This window comes from Bufo gargarizans, chromosome 1 (genome assembly GCF_014858855.1).
Source record: "Bufo gargarizans isolate SCDJY-AF-19 chromosome 1, ASM1485885v1, whole genome shotgun sequence".
Taxonomy (NCBI): Eukaryota; Metazoa; Chordata; class Amphibia; order Anura; family Bufonidae; genus Bufo; species Bufo gargarizans.
Genome location: NC_058080.1, coordinates 477247768 through 477269133, shown reverse-complemented (window position 1 = coordinate 477269133; position 21366 = coordinate 477247768). Strand labels below are relative to the sequence as shown.

Genomic DNA, 21366 nt, shown 5'->3' with positions numbered 1-21366 from the left:
TTTTTAAATTTAGATCAAAGAGTAACCAGTGTCATTATTAATAAAAATGGCATTGGGCTACTAGTTAATATACACATGTGCAATGATGAATGGTGGACGGACAACACACTTTGACAACTTTTACTGGTTTAAAACAAGTAAATGTCTGATTGTTTGTAATGGAATATCACACAATTGTACTGTATGTAAGGACAGTGATTCACTTGGTCTTCTCTTGTAGTCAAAGCAAAGGCCTGGTCTTTATCTCTAGATTTTGGCCTCTCCTGAGAGCAAATCACACCGGAAGTGATTACATTAATAAATGAAGTTGTTTCTCATCACTTATTACTGAAAAGAAAAAAAATAATTGGAGGATATAAAATTTAGTTGAGTTATATAATTTTTTGCTTAGTAGATGAAGAACCAGTCTGCTTCCTCTGTTAGAGAGGGTCAATAATGGCTGTGTGTATTATCGATATCTAAGTGCTATAACCAACAACTATTTACGCAAAGGTGCCCACTTTTTATAGATTTTTATATACTTAGCTTCTCAAACCTCACACTTGTAAGGTTGGAAGTCATCAAACAGATATGGCAAATGATGGCATGGACATAGTATAGCATTTTCAAAAGCAAAATATATACTACATATTTCTAATGTATAAACTGTTACGCTCACTTTTCTGTACTTTATTTTATAGTTCGTTGGTTCACTTACTGTTTTATCAGAGCAAGATGAAGATTTATGCCTCCTTAAATGTGGTATACGGGTCCACATAGCCTAATGTAGCTTTTATGGCTCCTCTGGACTAAGCTTGTTGCTCTATAATAAGGCAAGGCTTGCCGAACAAACATAGAGTAACTAGTCTGTCCAGGTTTAGGGTTAGCTGGATTTGATCCTTAAGGTGAATACATGGAAAATATTTTCTGGATTAGTCTTAACATGATGTGACCTTAAAACATGATTGGCCTTGGATATGCACCCTTGATGTTTTGATGCTATGATACTTCTGAATACCCACATCGCTCCCTTCTGTGGATAAAGCATACCGTGTCTTTCAGTCTTCTATCTACGGTTATGTTGACATGGATATTGGCAGGGATTCCATACTGAATTTCATATCAAATCTGACGGTAATCTGTATTCCATGAATACGACTTGCATGTTACTTATTCCTGTGGATTCTGCACAAAAAAGCTGGTGGATAAGCCCAGCATGGATGACTCCCAATGAATGAGGCTAAACTTTGCTGCCATAGTGCGTCCTTGCAGTAAAATGCATTTCCGATTTGTGATCTTTAAATCCAGCACATGTGAACATAGTCCAAGTGTTAAAATGAGTACATCTTAATGTATTATGTTCCAATATTCTTCTCTACTACTCCTGGATCCAGATACAAGAATGATTTGTTGTCCGCTTACAGTACTCCCCCTATACATACTTGCAGTTGCGACAGACCCATTTCTAAAATGTAAAAAAAAGTTTGAAGGACCATAATAGTATTTGTCAAGTTAAATTATAGAAACAATGTAGACAAGAATAATTATAGGTTATGCCCTTTGGCTTGCATGAATGCCTCCTTGAATCCATGCGTGAGCAGGCTGAGGCAGGTTTGGTTTGTCCATGTAGACTGCTTATTCTTGATATATTTGTAAATCACAATGATAATATGAGATGGAGATTAATGAGTATTTGAAGAAAGGTTTAACTTTGAAGTCAGCGAACCATAAAATGAAATTTGGTGTCTGTCTACGGGATACATCGTACTTAACATTCCAACCCAGACACTGCCCAGAAACTACAACTCCTCTTCATCCAGATGCCCCTTGTCCTGGAATACACCCCTACACAATTATCAAATGACTGTCTTTGGGCCAAATGGTGAAATCGTTGGAGTTTCTGGAAAAAAAAAAAAAGATTATTGTTTTTCTGTATCATTCGGAAAGACAACCTATCTGCTGGTCTTCAAACTGGACAAATGTTATATTTGATACCAGTATATATTTAATCACCTAAACTTGTTGATGTCTGGATTCGGTTGATCCCTGATCCATGTGCTGAAGGTGGATTTCTATTTCTGCAGGCATCTCAGTTGTGTGGGCTTTTGCAGTACACAGGCAGTAAAGCAGCTTCAGACATTTTTGTTATTGGATGGGCCCTTAGCAGTGAGTGACATACTTCCTCTTACCTGCGATTGTAACCAGATTACAAGAACCATCATTGTCAGGCCCTGGGAAGTGCTAGAGCTTTCAAATCACTCTGAAATTGATGTTGACAGTCAATTTTTGCTTATAAAATCTATTCAAAACTGATAAAATCTTAGTGTAGTGACAATAGTGTGATAGTACATACACAAACAAATGCTGGGGTGTGCGTCTTTGTGTTACCGTAATGATGGTCCACTTGTACCTCTTAGTACATTGATTTCCAGGATGTCAGGTAACTGAAGAGAATTAGAAACCTGTTATGGTGATCCAGCTTTTCATAAAATATTGAATTAGCTTTACTAGGTGTGCAGTGCAGCAAACTACTACATCTGTATGCACAGTGGGGGTTTTAGAGCAGTATTACTCTTTTAAAGTGAATGCGTCATCAGAAAATAACCTATTATTCATATTATGTTTTATGTTAAACAGATTTCTAAATAATTTTTGGTGTTTATTTTTACTTTTCCATGTCACTATCTATATTTGAAAAAACCCTGCAGTTTTCACACTGGTTACTAAGGGCTGTATTACACTTGCTGAGGGTTGGCCAGATCATCGCTAATAAGCGTTCGTAGGACCGCTCATTAGCGATGATCTTCCAGTGTAAAGTTTCTGCCAATTACCTAAACGAGCAATCGTTTGCCGGCAGCAGATCGTGCTGTCTAATCACACTCAGCTGCCGGCTAATAATGATTCTGTGTGGGGACGAGCGATGGCATTAGCGATCACTTCTCCCCATACTGTGGAGGAGATCGCTGCATGGAATTCAGCGCTCTCTTTCACTGACAAGCAGGTGATTGTTGGCAAGAAACGCTTCCTTCCCGACGATCATAGGGCTCATCTGTCAATCTAATATAGCAGGATTAGAATGACAAATAGATAGATAGATAACGCAAGATCCACCATTCACAGTAGGTGATTGTCATAGGTCATCTGCACAGGTAAAATGGCTGTGTCTATAATCTAGCAAAGAAAAACTGAATAAAAACATCAGAAAAATATATATATATATGTCACCATCTGGTTTAAACTGGCAAAATATTATAGGTGACCTATTCCCTTTAATTCCTTTTTCTGTACTCACTAGGTATACATTTTGTTGAATGAGAAGAATATACAGTATATATATATATAGTATACAGTATATATATATATATTTTAGCTGCATCATGGCTTGCTATTTTCAACAAACTCATGTGACTTCTTCACTCCACTTAGTGCAAAGTCATCATTACCTAAACTAAAAATTGCAACTTGTTTAAATGTGGCCTCTTGTTAAAGGGCAGGAAACTCAAGTCTATCTACTTGTAAAGGGCAATATCAGAGGGCGGCTTTCTTTTCTACATACTCTATTTGGATAAACAGAAACATGAAGATAAAGGTGGATGTACATCATAATGGCTGAGCTCTACATTCAATATATGCACTTCATGATTGTGAAGCTATCGGCCCCCCAAAAAAGAAATGATTACAATTTGTAATAATCTGTGACATCAATGTATGAAAACGAGTCCCAGACAATGACAATATAGACCTTGTCATAATGTGTAGGGAAGAATGATGAAAAATATAGGGCAATAGTGCAAGTCATAAACGACAATATGTAACGTGTGATGCTGATGTTTAGATAATGTGCCATAAGGCCAACAATAATCACCAGGCGCTAATAGACAGAAGTAACATACCCTTTGTTCTCACCAGGTTGTGCATTTCTGGGGGCCATAGGTGCTGAATAGTGCATTGGGCTGGAGCCATCCCGGTGGTGTAGGAACAATAGATAATTTGTGATTGTCAGCACTGTGACACCTTATCCAACCATCAGCATCACATGTTATATGTTGTAATTATGGAGTGTTTTATTTGAGACTTGCACTATATTTTCCATCATTCTGCCCTGTTATAACACGTACTATATTGTATTTGTGTATGACTCATGTTTCATCCATTTATGATGCAATAAGTGAATACAAATTGTGACCATTTTATTTTATGTGGGTGCAATTAATGTCTCAATCATTTTTGTAGGAGTACATTTCTCATTCTACAGTATATACATGTATTTCTAGTACAATGTGCTGTGTTTTCCACAGTGATGTTACACTTTCAAGAAGAGATTGGCCAGATTCTTCAACTAAAAACTACAAATTTCCAGAAAATTGAGCTTCAGAATATGTATTGCCCAAATGCATGGTACTGTGCGATAAAAGTGACTTGCGTGAACCGGCAAAGCTATGATATGATAATTATGGGAATAACTGAAGCAACGTGCTACCATATTGGTATAGAGAACATGTGTAACTGATTTATAGCCAGGTTTTTTGGGGGTCTTCTAGTGGATTTGTTGTACTACTGCAACTTTTTTGGGCATTATGCATAGGTTTTGCGTCTTTATTGTGGGCTCAATGCCACTTTCTTCCTGTTCCTGTTTTCTACATATATTGGGGTCATTTATCAAACTGGTATATAGTAGAACTGGATTAGCAACCAATCAGATTCCACCTTTCATTGTTGACAGCTCCTTTGGAAAATGAAAGGTGGAATCTGATTGGTGGCTATGGGCAACTAAGCCAGTTCTACTTTACACCAGTTTAATAAATGACCCCCATAGTCCTTGTGTAGTTGGAACTAGGGTTAAAAAAGAAACAAAATAGGAAATAATACAAATAATATATGAACACTAAGATTTATAAAGACCGGCATGTGCTACATCAGTCTTGATAGACCCTATGCTGTAGGCGCAGGCCTTGTCATAATTAAATGCCTTCTCTGCACCAAACTGAAATCTACTCCAACTCTGGCGTAAATGATGATAAACATGCAGTGCTCATGGTCCTGCACACTCCCCACCCTCACTGCACCCCGGCGAGGCGAGGGTGGCATAAAAATGCCAGCTGCGACTAAATCTAGTGACCTTTGCATTTAAAAAGTTCTTAGGCCTATTTACACATAGGAGCCATTTGCTTAAGAATTATTTATGTATTTTTGGAGATATAATTGTACAGTTTAGTATAGTATATTTAGTATATTTTTACACCATTGTTTTCCACGTGTTCACACGCGGAAAGAAATGATCAAACTGTACGGCACCTGTGAATGGGTCTTGCAGAAATCTGTATTGCACATGGTGCAGAAACATCCCGGTTCACATGTACGGGCTGATTTTCATTTGCAGAAATTTCTGCAGCCATGTGTGAATTTACCTTTACAGTTAAAGCGTCCCTACCTTGTGGCGTCCTAGTGATCATGTGACAATTCATATGAATTCTAATGGAAATACAGGGTATGAACCTTCTCAGTTCTGTATATTTTTTACAAAGCACTAATGGAGGGATTAGTTTTATATCAGAATATCCAGAAATATGCCGTAAAAATATGTTTTTAATGGCATGCAAGTGGTTAAGATTTGCGTCTGTTGTTCCATGTGATGGCTCGACTGCACGGTGAACCGTTTCATGCTACTTTCGTCTTAGTTTTTCTCCTTTGAATTCCCTATAAACAGTTCTCGCTGTAGTAACTTGGATAAATATAGCAGAGAACCCTTATCTGGTAGAAGAAGATTCGTAAGCATTTCTTAACCATTTTTGGGAAGAATTGATCTATCTGAACTATGAGAAAGAGGGAGGCTGTGTCTGTAAATTGAAGTGACATCATACGTATTACTCCCATTGATCCGCTTTTAGACTACAGGCAGGATAAAAGGAAATGGCATCAGGGAGGAAGTATGCCTCATTTAGGCACAGATCCCAGCGTGATAATGGAGTAATAATAGAAAACACGCCACTATCAATCGCTTACTGCATTAGTCCACAGCACATTTTCTCTCAGAGGAGGATTTCAATACCCTCATTGAAGTGCAGCCTGAACCAAATGGGATATTCAGCATGCCAGCTGTAGTGCGATGTGTATGATCCCCACTCCTGGGATGGCGCTGGGGATGTTCAAGTGCAGAATTATGTCACGTTTCATGCCTGTGGAAAGGTCAGTATTCAACTGTCTCATGTGCAGCCTTAGAACCTGCTATTCATTGTCCTGCTGTAATGTATAGATTGACAGATCATGCCTGGGACTTGTGGGTGGTCTTGCTTTCTTTCTGCTATGAGACAGATGGGCCATGTCCGGCAACCACAAGTTTTTTTTTCTACTTCTTCTTCTTGTATAACGCATGGAGGTTTCTTTTTTAACTTTTTATATTGTTTCAATTCTCTGCACAAATGCCAGGTCGAATTTCCGATCTGTTTCAAAAGTTTTGCTATGCGTAGTGAGAGAACATGGAGATTTAATACCACCTTCTGTGTATATTAAAACACAGGCAAGCAACAGGTTAATTCCAATAATAAATAATGGAAATATTACTTATTTCGGTTATAAGGAATCTTGCTTGAGCCTTTTTTATTTTCGAAAAAGATAGTGGTTTGATGAGCTATGATTTAACATATTGCTAAGGATATAAGAATATTGCTAAAAAATATTAGAATTTCTTGCACAATTCTTTTTTCTTATTTTTACTTTACAATCAATACATATTAATTTACGGTAAACTACAATAACATTTTTAACAAATTTGCTCTACACAAACCTGGACCCTTTGTTGCTATCAACACTATTTTAGGGAATGTAAAACTTTTTTTTCTTTGGCTGGTGAAGAAGACTATATAGCTGACATTTATGATGTAAACTGTGCTGCAGTTCGACTCATTTCAATGGAATCGTATGAGGCAAAACTTGATAGTGCTTTTATAGAGAAAAACATTATAAAAAATGTTCATTATACAATAATTGCAGATATTGCACATTTATACATTAAAATCTGCATTATCATCATCTCCTGGCCTTTTATTTGCAAGTATCTCTTGCAGTTTATATCCTCTGATTTTTTTTTTTATTAATGCGTTCCATCATTTTTAGGTTATCTCTATATATTGTATTAGCTTGTTTTATTTTCCAAGGAACACTACAAGACTTATTTGCACTTTGCAGTCTTATGTTAAGAGTTACAGTATTTAGAGGTCATTTATACTTAGTCAATGCGAAGCTTCCAGCTACACCAGTTAAGATTAGCTCAGAATAAATAAGACATTTCCTTTAAATCTTTTATGCACACCTAAATTTCATCATTGAAAGCTCCTTGGTAAAAAAAAAAGTTGCATAATATACTCTAGTATTATAATAGATTATTGCTCCTCTTTTATAGATTTTATCAAAATCAGATCATTTTGTTTTTCTTTTACATTTAGAAATTCTTGACGTTTTTGTATTCTTTGAATGGTACATATTCTCTCTCTAAAATAACATGGATACAGATCATTGAAGAAAAAAAAGGGGTGTTTCTAACAAGAAGAAATACACCACCTATGTGATGGGGATTATCTAAATGGAACTAATGTGCCTGCCTGTGTTTTGGTGTTGAAATTAACCTGTAGATATCTCATGCCTTCAGGTGTGCAGGACGCTTCTGGCCTCATCTGTACAACAATAACTTTTCTTCTCAATAACTTATATTTTATGAGATATAAGGGCTTTGTTCCTAGAGGGCAGAAATTTGACAACAGGGTTGCAAACCGACACGCATACAGTAAAATGCAAATGGTGTATTATCTAAATGTCAGTTGTGGCGGTAAGATAAGATATAGGAGGCCTGAAGGCAGCCATTGTTGTTGAGAACGTTTTTGAGCTGTCATAAGCTGTCTGGCAACTGGGTGATTTATATTGGGCTCTAACACCTGGTCTTAAGAAATATAGAACATGCAATTGGAGGAGATTTACAAGAGGAGAGCGTGACAAGAACCCGTCAGACTTGTAATGGATCAAATAAGACCAATGGAAAGGAGCATATGTATTTATGGGCAGCTGAGGATTTGCTCATGTGTTGTCTGTAAACTCATTGTGTATGTGTGTATCTCCCACTTCTTTTCTTTCTGCTTGCGAGGCATTTCCTTAGGGTAACATTTCAAAGTCTTCCTTGTAGAAATGTGTCTCTGCATTCTGTAAAACTCTGACGGGAAACGAATGCTTTATAGGCACGGAAAGTCTGGTGGCTTTTTTTAGTTCATCCTAGGTGAGGCTGAGACGAATATGAATGGAAAAATCTGAAATGTATGTAAATGAATACTTAGAAAAATATCTTTATTTGATCTATGTGTTTATCCTATGGTATAGCATGCGTGTTTACAGAGAGCTGTCTCTTCTAGGATGAGGACTTGCAGACTTGCTTCACCTAGAATTACAACACGGACTAGTCAATTCAATTCTAGAAGCAAGTGACAAGACGCTGAGCAGTGCATGTCTGGTTATGACCTAGACCCAGCCACTTTTGTCACTTTTCATTTTTCCCCACCCCCTCTCAACCCAGGGTCTCTGCATTACACACCTAGCGGAATATTGGCAGCTGTAAAATACAGCCTTTTAATCACATACATTCAGTAAAGCAAACAGTACGCTGCTTGTGATACCGGTGACGCCTGATTTTCATTATATGATGAGGTATACTGTAGTGTTGTGTTCCTTATGGGTTCCTAATCCCATTCAATACATGCTCTACATAATACAGAGGTTTAATAGAGTACTATGTGAATGACTTACATGAATAGTTGTGCTGCTTTTAAGCACTGGTGTAATAACATTTTTTATTTGTTCACAGATTGTTCCAGATCAGCTGGTTTTGCTTTTGGATTTGCTGTTAGAGGAGAAAACTTTATGTGCAAAGACACTGCAATGCTTAAAGAAGACATACAACTTGCATGAGCAGGATGCAGAGGTGAGATCCAAATGTCTGGTTGATGGTTATCTCATTTTATCTCCAAACCCATCAAAGTGCAAATGACTATGGGGGTCATTTATTAAGACCGGCATTTTAGAGGTGCCAGCCTCTACATAACTTCAGCATATCCAGCGCTGGTCTAAATGTAAGAGAGCTTCCTTGCTGGCTTACATTTAGACCATTTTCTATGCCTAAAACAGGAGTAGAAAATGATGCGCCCACTTTTGTAGGCCTGCTGTGAGTGGGGAAATGACCCCGTATGTTTCTTTATAAAGTCTATCATATTAGTTGTTTTGTCATACACCTTTCACGTACCATAATCCTTTAAGAATACCATTCTCTAGTTTTTGGAGCATGTCACGAACAGATACTTTTTAGTTAAAAGTTGTGGTAACCTTGAAAAATTGAGTACCATATACTGTAGCTACTGAAATGGTGTTAAACTCACCTAGAAACGTTAGATTAAGTCTCAACACAACGGCATGCTATGAAACACAAGGTAGACGTAAGATGTTATAGTTAGAACTAGTGGGTGTATTTATTACCGTACCTAAATGCCTTCTGCATATTAATGTCCTTGGTATAACTAACTGTTACCTAACAGAATGCACTCTCTCTAGTGGGAGCATGGTGGCAGCCCGAAAAGACCACATGGTCCATCTAGTCTGTCCATATATTATTTGCTTTACATTTTTCTCTTAGGATAGATGTGTTTATCCCAGGCAAGTTTAACCTCACTTACTGTGGATTTTCCAACCACATCTGCTTGAAGTTAGTTCCATGCTTCTACTTCCATTTCGCTAAAGACCTACGGAAGTGACGAAAGGGTTTAGGGTGTTTGGGTACTTGCTATAACTGTCATTCTACACTTAGTTACAACCCTCAGAAGGACAAAACACAGGTCTATAATATACTCATGCTGACAGCCTTATATGTAACGACGACGTGCCAAAGGGACCTTTCATTACAGCACAGACTTCAAAAAGGTAGACATGGTCTTCTGATGTGGCCTACGCTTTTGAAATAGGAAATTGCCATAGTGATTTGCTCACCTCATGGTCTCCCAATCTCCCTAATTACTGTTAATAACTGTATATAACCGCTTTTGATCTTGGAGGTGCATTTGAACGTCATAATTCCACAAAACTGACAAATGAAAATAAGCAGCAGATTTGAAGAGTATAAAATGAAGTGTGTAATAATATTCTAGAACATAGGTTGCCCTTGCTATTGATAGATTTACTATGAAGGGTCCTAGTGGTTGACTGCCTGTGATTACCTTTGAGGTGCCCACAAGGTGACCAGATAATCATTGTCATTTATTATAACAAGTCTCCTGCTATTCTGTTTATTAATGAGAACTGAAACTATTGGTGTACAATTTATTCAAAATGGTTGTTGTTCTTCTTACATCCACGTGCTTATCAGGCAGCAGTCTTTTATACAGTGAGTAAGATGGAAGGAAAGAGCCTGTGGGGTAAGGGCCCATTGGAACATTTGTTTGCCAATCATTGCCTACTTGTTCAGCTGAATTTACATGCAGTAATCATCCCTTCTGTCTCAGGAGGAACCATTGTTACTACAATTGTTCATCCCCATAGAGACTTATTGTTTGCCAGTGGCACAACCCTGTTTACAAAGGACAAGGAATGATTTTATGTGCAGCATAACCAATGGATCACCTGACAAACAAGCGTTTTGTTTGTCAAATGATGAGCAGCACATTTACACTTATTGGGGACAAGCTTTTGTAAGAACTTTCATCCTAATTGCTCGATCCTTGGCCCATGTAAAAAGATGTCAATGCAGCTGTCGATCCTGATCCCCTCATACTCATGCCTGCTCAGCTTGGCCAAAATATCAGGTAGTTGGAATCCATCTGCTCGATCCTTATCTCGCCCAACATCTGGGTTGGTGGAGAGTTGGGAGTCCCCATACATATTAGATGGTTTGGCTAGAATGCATCTAATGTGTATGGCCAGCTTAAGGCTACTTTCACACTCGCGTTTTGGGCGGAGCCGTCATGGATCTGCAAAAACGGATCCGTTGCAATAATACAACCGCATGCCTCCGTCATGGACAGATCCGTTTGTATTATCTGTAACATAGCCAAGACGGATCCGTCATGAACTCCATTAAAAGTCAATGGGAAACGGATCAGTTTTCTATTGTGTCAGAGAAAACGGATCCGTCCCCATTGACTTACATTGTGTGCTAGGACGGATCCGTTTGGCTCAGTTCATCAAGCGGACAGCAAAATGCTGCAGGCAGCATTTTGGTGTCGCCTCCAGAGCGGAATGGAGACGGAACGGAGGCAAACTGAGGCATTCTCAGCAGATCCTTTTCCATTCAGAATGCATTACGGCAAAACGGATCCATTTTGGTCCGCTTGTGAGAGCCCTGAACGGATCTCACAAACGGAAAGCCAAAACGCCAGTGTGAAAGTAGCTTAACATAGCAGTAAGGACCCCGTTAGACAGTTCAGCGGGAGAAGCAGGAGTTAAGAGTCTGTACTAAGAATGAAGAACAAATAAGGCAAAGAGAGAATTTTGAGTAACGACTTAGGAATTTACAGATATGCATAGGCAGTGACTTCAGACGTTTCGTGGGTTCTGTTTTTCACATGTGAATGTTTTCGTGAAGTCCTGCAGCCAGTGTAACTGGAATGATATTTAGGAAAGGGAGGTACTGTGAGATTGTATAAGAAATGTTTCCCATTTCCCCTGGGAACTGAAGACTACATATGCAGTTTCGGGCAACCTACACTCATTCTATTTTTCACTACCAAATTCCTTTTCATTGAAAACAATATAGGGTTGTGTAAAGAGGGGCGAAAGTTATTCAATCCTTATGTTTTATTACTCACGATCATCCCCAGTTATCCCCCGTGAAGGTCTACATTTTCAGACAGCTTCGATTTGCTGCTTTATTCTATCATGGAAGGTAATCTAAGCTGGAGTCTGCCATAAATGTTCATAGAATCCTTCCAAACTGTAAAAAACATTTCAGGTTTCAGGCCAAGCACGTATGTTTGGATGTTGGGTGCAGACCGTGCCTACTGGCAACTGTACTAACCTGCAATGATTCCTAAAGACCACTGGATCATAATAGATTTTACACAACCCAATGACCACATGTAACACCATACTTGAGAGTTCTGGTAACATATGATATTGCTTAATAAACCCAGTAGACTGGACAGATTTTGTAGGATTATTATGGTCTACCAGGACAGCTGACAATGAGAGTTCATCAGTCACATGAAACATCTCATGCATCATATGGCTCATGTCAACTACAGTATATAAGTGAAGTTTTGCTTCGTGCTACTGCTCAATCATTGTACTTGTGTCCCAGAACCTTGCATACCCTCATAGACTCTCAAGGGTGACCCTGTAATGACTCTTATGCACTCCCCTACAGTACACTCCACTTTTCTAATCACAGGCTCTATAAGAACTTGCTTCAGCCTTGCGCCTCATACACTATTGTAATAGTCTGCTGATGCAGACACGTAGGAATGTGTTTATTTACGTAGCTAGGTATTTTCACTCCCTTTCCGCAGGAGCTTTTCATTTTGATGACTTTCCATATCCTCTGATACTTAAAAAGGGTGAAAGAACAAATATGGTAGAGTTAGGAACTGAGCACTAAATATCCTTATAGGGCAATAGAAATTTGTCTCCTTTTATTCCAGCCGTTTTGACATTGTTTAGACACATTTACAGTTGCCAGACTGTTATTTTTAATTAGTAAGCAAACATACTTTCACTATATATAGTAATTAGAATGTATTTTAATCGTAGCTGAATACCAGTGAAATGTCAGTTCTATAACAGGGAGCAGAGCGACTGTGAAGTGTAGAATAAAGCAGGACAGATCTCATTCCCGTGTGTCAGGCCAGTGAAGAAAGACTTACAAGTCACTGTGTTTTCATTACCTACACAAAAACCAGTCCTGGACATAGAAGAGAAAAGATTAGTCTTAGCTGTCAATAAAGTACATATGCCCCCCTCCCAAAGAATAGGACACTATGACCTTTACAAAGTCTGTATCTTCTGCTTTCATCTTATCAGTCAAGGTGATATCAAGGACTCCATAGACTTCTCCAAGGCAGAGATAACATTGTTAGCTCTGTTCAGCGGCTATAATTGACAGGTCTTTAGTCTACTAATATGAGCCCATCCATACCTCCTAGTCCACTTTTAAGTACTGTCTGTACACTCAGATTGTACAGATATTACGAGTTCTATTCTGAAAGTTTGAAACACTGCAGTGCGTTTCATCACTTTTGAATCACCGATGAAGTTCTTAGTCCTTGTGCATATATTATAATAGAACTGGACAGCCGAGTTTTGGCTCCCAGTGTATAGGGAAACCTCTAAAGCTGGCCATACACATTAGTTAGCTCTCATTCAGTTATCTCTTTCGACTTCTCCATACACATGCATGCTCAACTCGGCCAAGCATGTTCTTCTTCTGAATGGAAAGAGGAGTATAAACACTGCCAGACACAACAGCTGCCATCAGGAAAGAGTTGGGAGACCCACATACACATTGTTTGGTTAGTGCCTCCTTCCCCAAAAATCATCTGCTTCATTGACAATGTATATGGTCATCTTATTGCTTTGTATATATGCCTATTTTTTCCATATAGGAGGCCATTGCTGTTACATCACTTGGGTGAGACAGAGAGACAGCAATATGTAGAGTAGATTATGGCATATAAAAGAGACCCTTCCATCAAAAAAGGGTATTTTTTAAACTGAATAATAAAAAAAAAAACTTTTTTGGGTTTCGGCAGTACTATGCTATTGAAAATTTAATACAAAATAGTGTCCTTCTGTAGCAGTCTGCAAAGTGATATTTTGTTTACTGCTGCTGTGATGGGAAGGTGTTTTCTGAAGGGTAGTCCTCATGATAATAGTAGATGGAGAATTGGCATAACAGTATGACAGCTCTATTGCTCTTTTGATAGGCCTAGAGCTAAATGCCCACAGATGAGCAATGCATTTGTTACTGTAAAATGTGATGGTCACTACAGGGGGGATCTCTTCTCCGTCTCTGCAGTGGTCTGACTGAGGGTTAAGTGAGGCTGTTTGTCAATACCAGAAGTCAAATTAGTAGACTACATAAGGCGACTTAAAAAAATTATATCCAGAAAACCATCTAATCATTTTTTCTTTTTTTTTTATAAAAAAAAATAATACATAGAATATTCACATATACAGTAGGCTGTTAATATGTGATTCAAAATGTATTCAAGTGTCCCTTTAAGGGAGCCATAAACACATAGATGCAGCCATGATTAGAAGAAGAGCCATCTGAAACAATAATTTACACATTACTTATTACTGGTCTGAGAGCTAACATTCAGTTGAATTGAGTAATGTATTGGTGTGGCGGGCAGACATAGGAAACGTGCAACTGCACAGGTGGCAAAAGGACCTGCCACCACCTTAAAAAAAAACAAAAAAACACAGCACTCCCTATCAAACATAATAAACATATAAAGGTCCCACTTGTGACAGTTAGTGGTGGAATATAACTGACAAAACAGTGAAGGACTTCCTAAAAGAAACCCTATAAAGAACATTTTCTGTTGGACATCAAGGGAACCACAAACTTTTCTTCCACAGGGGTCCTGTATTGTCTCTGTTCTCCCCTGGTCTCTGGCTAACTTTAGTTCTGTAAAAATAATTTAACGCTCTTTACCTTTGCATTATATGATTTCTAGCGGTTCAGAAACCCTTTCAGTATTTTATGTTTTATTTAAAGAGAATATTTTTTACTAATTAAACCCAGATACTCACAGATTAATTTTTTATGATCTGTTTTTATTTTCTGATGGTAAATATTACTTAGATTTTCTGTACATGAATATGTAGGCGGCCATCTTGCCTGCTAACAGCATTCAGAGATATACTTTATAGAAGCCACAAGGAACCTGTAGACTGGAGATCACTCTTGGACTTGTTGACTTCTGCCCAATGCTTATGCTCTGTGACCTGTGCAGGAAGAAAGCTCTCACTATCACCTATTGTGAATTATTATTTATTTAAAAGCGCCATTATTTCCATGGCGCTTTACATATATAATATAAAAACACAAACACAATAAGCATGAAGCTATTGACAGACAGTTAAAGTGAGGGAGAGCTTACGATCTACACTGGTGGATTTCATCAATAGGCCCTTTTCTGATGGCACCTTTTAAGAAATGGGTGCATGAACACAACTGTTGTGAGCTCTTGTGCACAATGGAGTTGTCTATGAATATGGTGTCTAAATAATGGTCTATTTAACGTCCTCTGAAATATAAATGAAGATCATAGAAAGATACAGCTGACAGCTGCTCAGCTCAGATAGACTTCTTTAATAAGTTTATCTGATTATGGCTCTTCCAGTCTGCACGCTAATATTGTTATTCTGAAAGGATAGTACTGGGTGCTACATATTAAGTCTGAGACAATGTTGCTTCTGTTAAATAGGAAGCGAAGTCTATCTTGAGTATGTTTGCTATGTAGGTAATTGTGACTGTTGTGCATAAGAAGCCATTTCTGGCTAGGGATAGGCAGGCTGTAGTCTTAATCAATGGCACTTACAGTACATTCTGGTAGTCCAGATAAATGTCTGTTTTTATAATTATTACCTAAATTCAGGAACATATACACACAAATGACTGAATTACATTAAGCCTTCTTGTCTACCATCATTCTCTTTCTTTTTCTTATATATATATATATATATATATATATATATATATACTGCACAATGGATTCAGAAAGTCTTCAGACTCTTTCACATTTTGTTATTTTGCTGCCTTGTTCTAAAATGTAAATATTTAAAATTTCCCCATCATCTGCACTCAATACCCCATAATGAGAAATTGAAAACAGAATGTTAGAAATCTTTGCTAATTTATTCAAAAGGTTAAATCTTGCACTTACATAAGTATACAGACCCTTTACTCAGGATTTAGTAGAAGCACCTTTGGCAGTGATTACAGCCTCCAGTCTTCTTGGTTATGATGCCACAAGGTTTGAACACCTGGATTTGGGGGTTTTCTGCCATTCGTCTCTGCAGATTATCTCAAGCTCTGTCAGGTTAGATGGGGACTGCCGGTGGATAGCCATTTTCAGGTCTCTCCAGAGATGTTTAATTGAGTTAAAGTCAGAGCTTTTTCTGGGCCACTCAAGGACATTCAGAGTTTTCTCCAAGACACTTCTTGGCTGTGTGCTTAGGGTCAGTATCTTGTTGAAAGGTGAACCTTTGGCCCAGTCTGAGGTCCAGAGCACTATGGATCAGGTTTTCATTAAGAATATGTCTATACTTTGCTCCATTCAGCTTTTCCTCAACTCTGACCAGTTTCCCTGCCCCAGCTGCTGAAAAACACCCCCACAGCATAATGCTGCCCCCACCATGCTTCTCTGTGGGGATGGTATTAGGTAGGTGATTAGCTGTGCCTGGTTTTTTCCAGACATGATGCTTTGAATTGAGGCCAAAAAGTCCAATCTTGGTTTCATCAGACTAGAGAATCTTCTTTCTCACAGTCTGAGAATCCTTTAGGTGCTTTTTTTGCTAATTTCAAGTGAGCTTTCATGTGTCTCTTACTGAGAAGAAGGCTTCTATCTGGCAACAGGAAGTTTCTCCCATCTGCACACAGGATCTTTGGAGCTCACCCAGAGTGACCATTGGGTTTTCGGTCACCACTCTTACTAATGCCCTTCTCCCACAATAATTAGTTTGGTTTTGCAGCCAGCTCTAGGAAGAGTGCTAGTTTTTCCAAACTTCTTCCGTTTAATAATTATGGAGGCCATTGTGCTCTTGGAAACTTTAGCAAATTTTTGTTTTTCCTTCAATAAATTTAGAAAAAATTTCAGTTTTCACATTCTCATTATGGGATATTGAATGCAGATTCAGATAGGGTAAAAGCTGAATTTCTATTTTTATTTTTTGCACAAGCGCACAACATATCAAAATGTAAAAAAAGTGAAAGAGCCTGAAGACTTTCCCAATGCATCGTATATATATTAAAGAGATTGGGCTGGCACTTTGAGAGTTGATAGACCCCCCATATACATTAGAATGTCAGCCGGTTCTCCTGTTCATATTGCTTCCTTTGCTGGCTGGATTCATTTTTGCATCACATTATACACTGCTCATTTCCATGGTTACAGACCACCCTGCAATCCATCAGTGGAGGTCATGCTTGCAGACTATAGGACAAAATGCTGGCCTATGTGAGCTTCCATGGTCCCAGCCACCGAAAGAGGCCTGCACTTTTTACTATAGCGTTCAAGCACAGCCACCACTACTGGATTGCAGGGTGGTCGTAACCACGGAAACGAGCAGTGCATAATGTGATGGAAAAATGAATCCAGCCAGCAAAGGAAACAATATGGACAATCACAATGCATTAGTAAGTGCCTTGTTTTAACTTTATCTACATGATAAATGCTACTCTCTGAAGTGAGACAACCCCTTTAATGCTGTAATACACTAGTCTATATTTTGGGCGATAATTGCTAACGATCGCTCACATGAACGCTAGTTAGCAATCATCTTGCAGTGTAATACTGGCAACGATTTCCCGATGAACGAGCAAACGGTTGTTCATCGGGCAATTCTGAATTTTAAGCATGCTTGAAAATCAGTGCTTACCGGCGGCAGATTGTGTTTTCTAATAGTAATCTGTCACCGGCAAACCACTAGGCAGAATGGGGACAAGCGATGGCATAGCAAGGAAATCGTTGCATGTAATTGCAGTGGTCTCCTCCGCTAGCGAGCAAGCAATTGCTGGGAGGGAATGACTTTATTCACACGTTGCAGTCATGTTGCATTTTATGTATTTTATGCTGTGATTTAGACATTGACTGGCAACCTATTTTCGTGCTTAGAAAAATCTAACAGTATAGTATTATTTTGTACAAAAAGGCAAGAGGCAGAGGATTTAGGAACAGGCAGATGGAAACTTTCTGATCACACCTGCAGATCACATAAGTCATTGTGAGGCCTTCAGTAATTCCCTGGTGTGGAAAGGAATTGGAATGAATTGTGCAGGAAGTCTTCCACCATATTGCCATTGAGATTATCTGGTATCCACCCCGAGCACTACATGTTAACTCATTATTTTTAGTGACATGACACATGAATTTCCACAGGTGAAGGTGAATTCACAAAGACATGTCGGTGCTATGAACATGCCTACTCCATGGGATTTCTAGGAAGTTTACCCTGAAACTGTATCTTTATTCAATAATGCTTCCACCATTTTGAATTACTTAAAGGGAACCTATCACCAGGATATTGGATTATTATCATGGGTAATACACAGTAGTACTGCAGATAAGGAGTTCAGATGACTATTTTGTATTCCCCTACTGCACCATTTAGCTTATTATTCATTAGCTACAGAAACCTTCCTTAACTTTTGACAGGAGGACAAATATAAAAAGTATTCTTCGTCTTTACTTGTATTCCAAATAAAAGCATACAAACAGCAATACTGATATGTATTACCTGTTTCCAAATGCTAAATATTTTATTTAATGCAATAGGAGCCCTAGAGGTCTGAAAACGTCTCCTTTCAAAGTTTGGGGATTGCCATGGCAGTAAGGGAGAGTTTTGACTCAAGCAAGGTGAGGCAGCTTTACAACTGTCCTTGGATACTGTGCAGAATGCCTCCCCAAAAATAAGTTTGAGTCTTTCCTTTCACTCTTTTGCAAGGTCAGTATTTGGTCAGTATTTTGCGTAAGCCGAAACCAGGAGTGCCTTCAAAACTCAAGAGGTACAAATATTTCCATAAGTTTTTTTTTCTCTGTAGGACCCACTCTGTTTTGGCTTACAAATATTGATGCATTATGCAGACCGAGTGAAAGTGGCCTTAGGGTGTAGTCACCCTTTTTTTGCTTAGATTTCTGTGACTGTCTCATAGATTTTAATTGAGTTTTTAAAGATTATTTTGCTTTCTGTCAAAACAACCCCATTCAAATGCATGGAACAGACTCTTTTGCAGACATTTCCATACCAAATTTGTTGTGTGCAAATATTTCCTTACACTTTCCCTCCTTTTGGACCCACTGCTGACTTTGCCTTAAAAGGGGTTATCCAGGAATTCATAATGATGACCTATCCTCAGGATGTCACCTATGTCCGAATAGTGGGTCCCATATTATCTATACAGAGGTGTTATTTGTTATTTAATCCTTTCTGTTAAGATAATAGCTGCTGAAAAGTTACCTGTACAGAACAGGAAATCATGACCTGTTAATAGGCCTAGTGGCCAGTGCAAGAAAAACTCAACAAAAATTCTACAAATATATGTTTAACATAAAAACATGATTTAAACAATAGGTCATTTTCTGCTGACACATTCCCTTTAAACAATGCTTTAACACTTCACCAAGATTGGATGTGTGAGTCCAGCCTCCAGCTTGTGTATCATGATAAGACATGCTGAAATCTGCTGTAAAAAGGTTTACCAACTTTTGATAGGAGCTTAAAGGCAGGGCAGCATTTACACTGTATACAAATTGTGCATTTAGTACTATTGCAGTAGATGTTTTTGTTGTAAATTTTACTGCGTGATCCTTGTAAATAATGTATTTCTCGTTCTTGGGTTACCCTACACTTTCCACTTATGTACAAATGGGTGGTATTGTAAGAGTAACAGATTTCCAGTGTTAATCTGTATGTATGTGTAGCCTGCTGGAGGGCACAGTACAATGTATACCAGACTGTGTGACTTAAACAATGGTGTGGGTGGAATAGAGCCATGCACACAAATGTCTCATTGTCCCTGTAGTCCTCCTATAAAAAAAAGAGTTGCGCTATAAAACAGTGGCATTGTATTTCACAGCTGTAATTACAAGCACTCATAAAGCCATACAAAAACGCTATATGAAAGAAAGTTGTTCTCATCAACTAGACCATTGTATTCTTCTTTATCTTGCTCATAAATAACAGTTCTGCAGACCACGGCCAATAGTACCTCTCCGCTTAGCGCTGCTCCCGGCGTCTTTTGTTTGCTAACTTCATATGATATGTGTCCAACAATCGGGCTTCAAGGGTAGTATTGCTATTTTCTGACAGTTCAGCCACAGATTTACTGTGGACAGAAAATTCACAGTGAATTACAGAAGCAGCAGAGTGAATGAGAGTTATAGAAACCTCATCCACGCACTGCGTACATTTTCTGGTCGCAAATTGACCTGCAGCAAGGATGTTTTAAATGGGTTCTCCGGGCTTTTATTATTGATGACCTACCCTCAGTATAGGTCATGAATATCAAATCAGCGGGGTCCGACACCCGGCACCCCCGCCTATCAGCTGTATGAGGATAAGGCGTGCGCACGTGCCGTCTCCCATCTCTCTTCCTGCTTGCTGCTGCTATGTCTATGGCAAAGGAACAGTGAGTAGGAAGAGAGACGGGAGAAGGCATGTGCACACTGTGCACGCCTCCCTTTCATACAGCTAATCGGCAGGGGTGCGGGGTGTCAGACCCCCACTGATCTGATATTGATGACCTATACTGAGGATAGGTCATCAATATTAAAAGTCCGGAGAACTCCTTTAATTTCTGATACTGGATTTTCCCCATTGACTTCAGTCTTTATTCAGAATCATTGTATTTCAGATGAAAAATCCACAGCAGAACCTGCATCAAATTCAGCAGACTGTGGATTTCCTTCTAAGAACTGCAGATTTGCTGCAAGAAAAATCCACAGTACACCCGTTATGTGAGGTGTATCCTTAGGCTACTACATAAGTACTGTACAGTAATGTGTGCTTAATTCCACCATGTGTGGATGGCCTTAAAGGGGTTGTCTCATCTCACTATTACTAAGGCCACCAGGCGGCAGAGAAATGGTAGAGCGAGCCATTGCTCTGCTGTTTCAGTAGCACCAATTAAAGTACATGAGAATTACGGAAATGGCATAGCACAGCATGTTATGCTGTTTCCTGGCCAATTAGTGGACGGGCTTAGTCCCAGGCTTGGACTAGCCCACAGGGGTACAGGTGAATCCCCTGGTGGGCCCTTGAGCAAGGGGGCCCTAGTCCCCCACCCCCTGCACAAGTGGCACATAACTCAGAAGACTTACTGCACTACATACATATATTCAGTGTACAGCACCTCAACCAGCCCATGTTCATATAAAAAAAACCTTGATAGATTATTAAAGACTCTCCCCAGTTTATTATTATAGACATAATCAGAGATGAGATGACTTCTAGGTATAGAGGAAAGCTACCCGTGTCCTCTTCTCCTCTACCTTCTCAAAGTTGCTGCAGGGACCCCCATATTTAATCATCTGGTAGCATCTTGCTGCTGTGTGAGCAGGTAATATTTGAATGGATCCGTACGGTGGGACCTCAAAATAAATTTCACATGTGGGCCCTAGGCACGCCAGTCTAACACAG

General features: G+C 38.9%; 1 protein-coding gene across 2 annotated transcripts in view; it reads left to right on the top strand.

Moving 5' to 3' along the window:
* Positions 1-21366, top strand: part of LOC122922787 (aminopeptidase O (putative)) — a 435225-nt gene that overhangs the window by 390492 nt on the left and 23367 nt on the right. For both annotated transcript variants that reach the window (XM_044273518.1, XM_044273526.1), the window contains exon 15: positions 8825-8941. In XM_044273518.1, coding sequence (XP_044129453.1) covers positions 8825-8941 — 117 coding nt within the window. The remainder of the gene's footprint in view (positions 1-8824; positions 8942-21366) is intronic.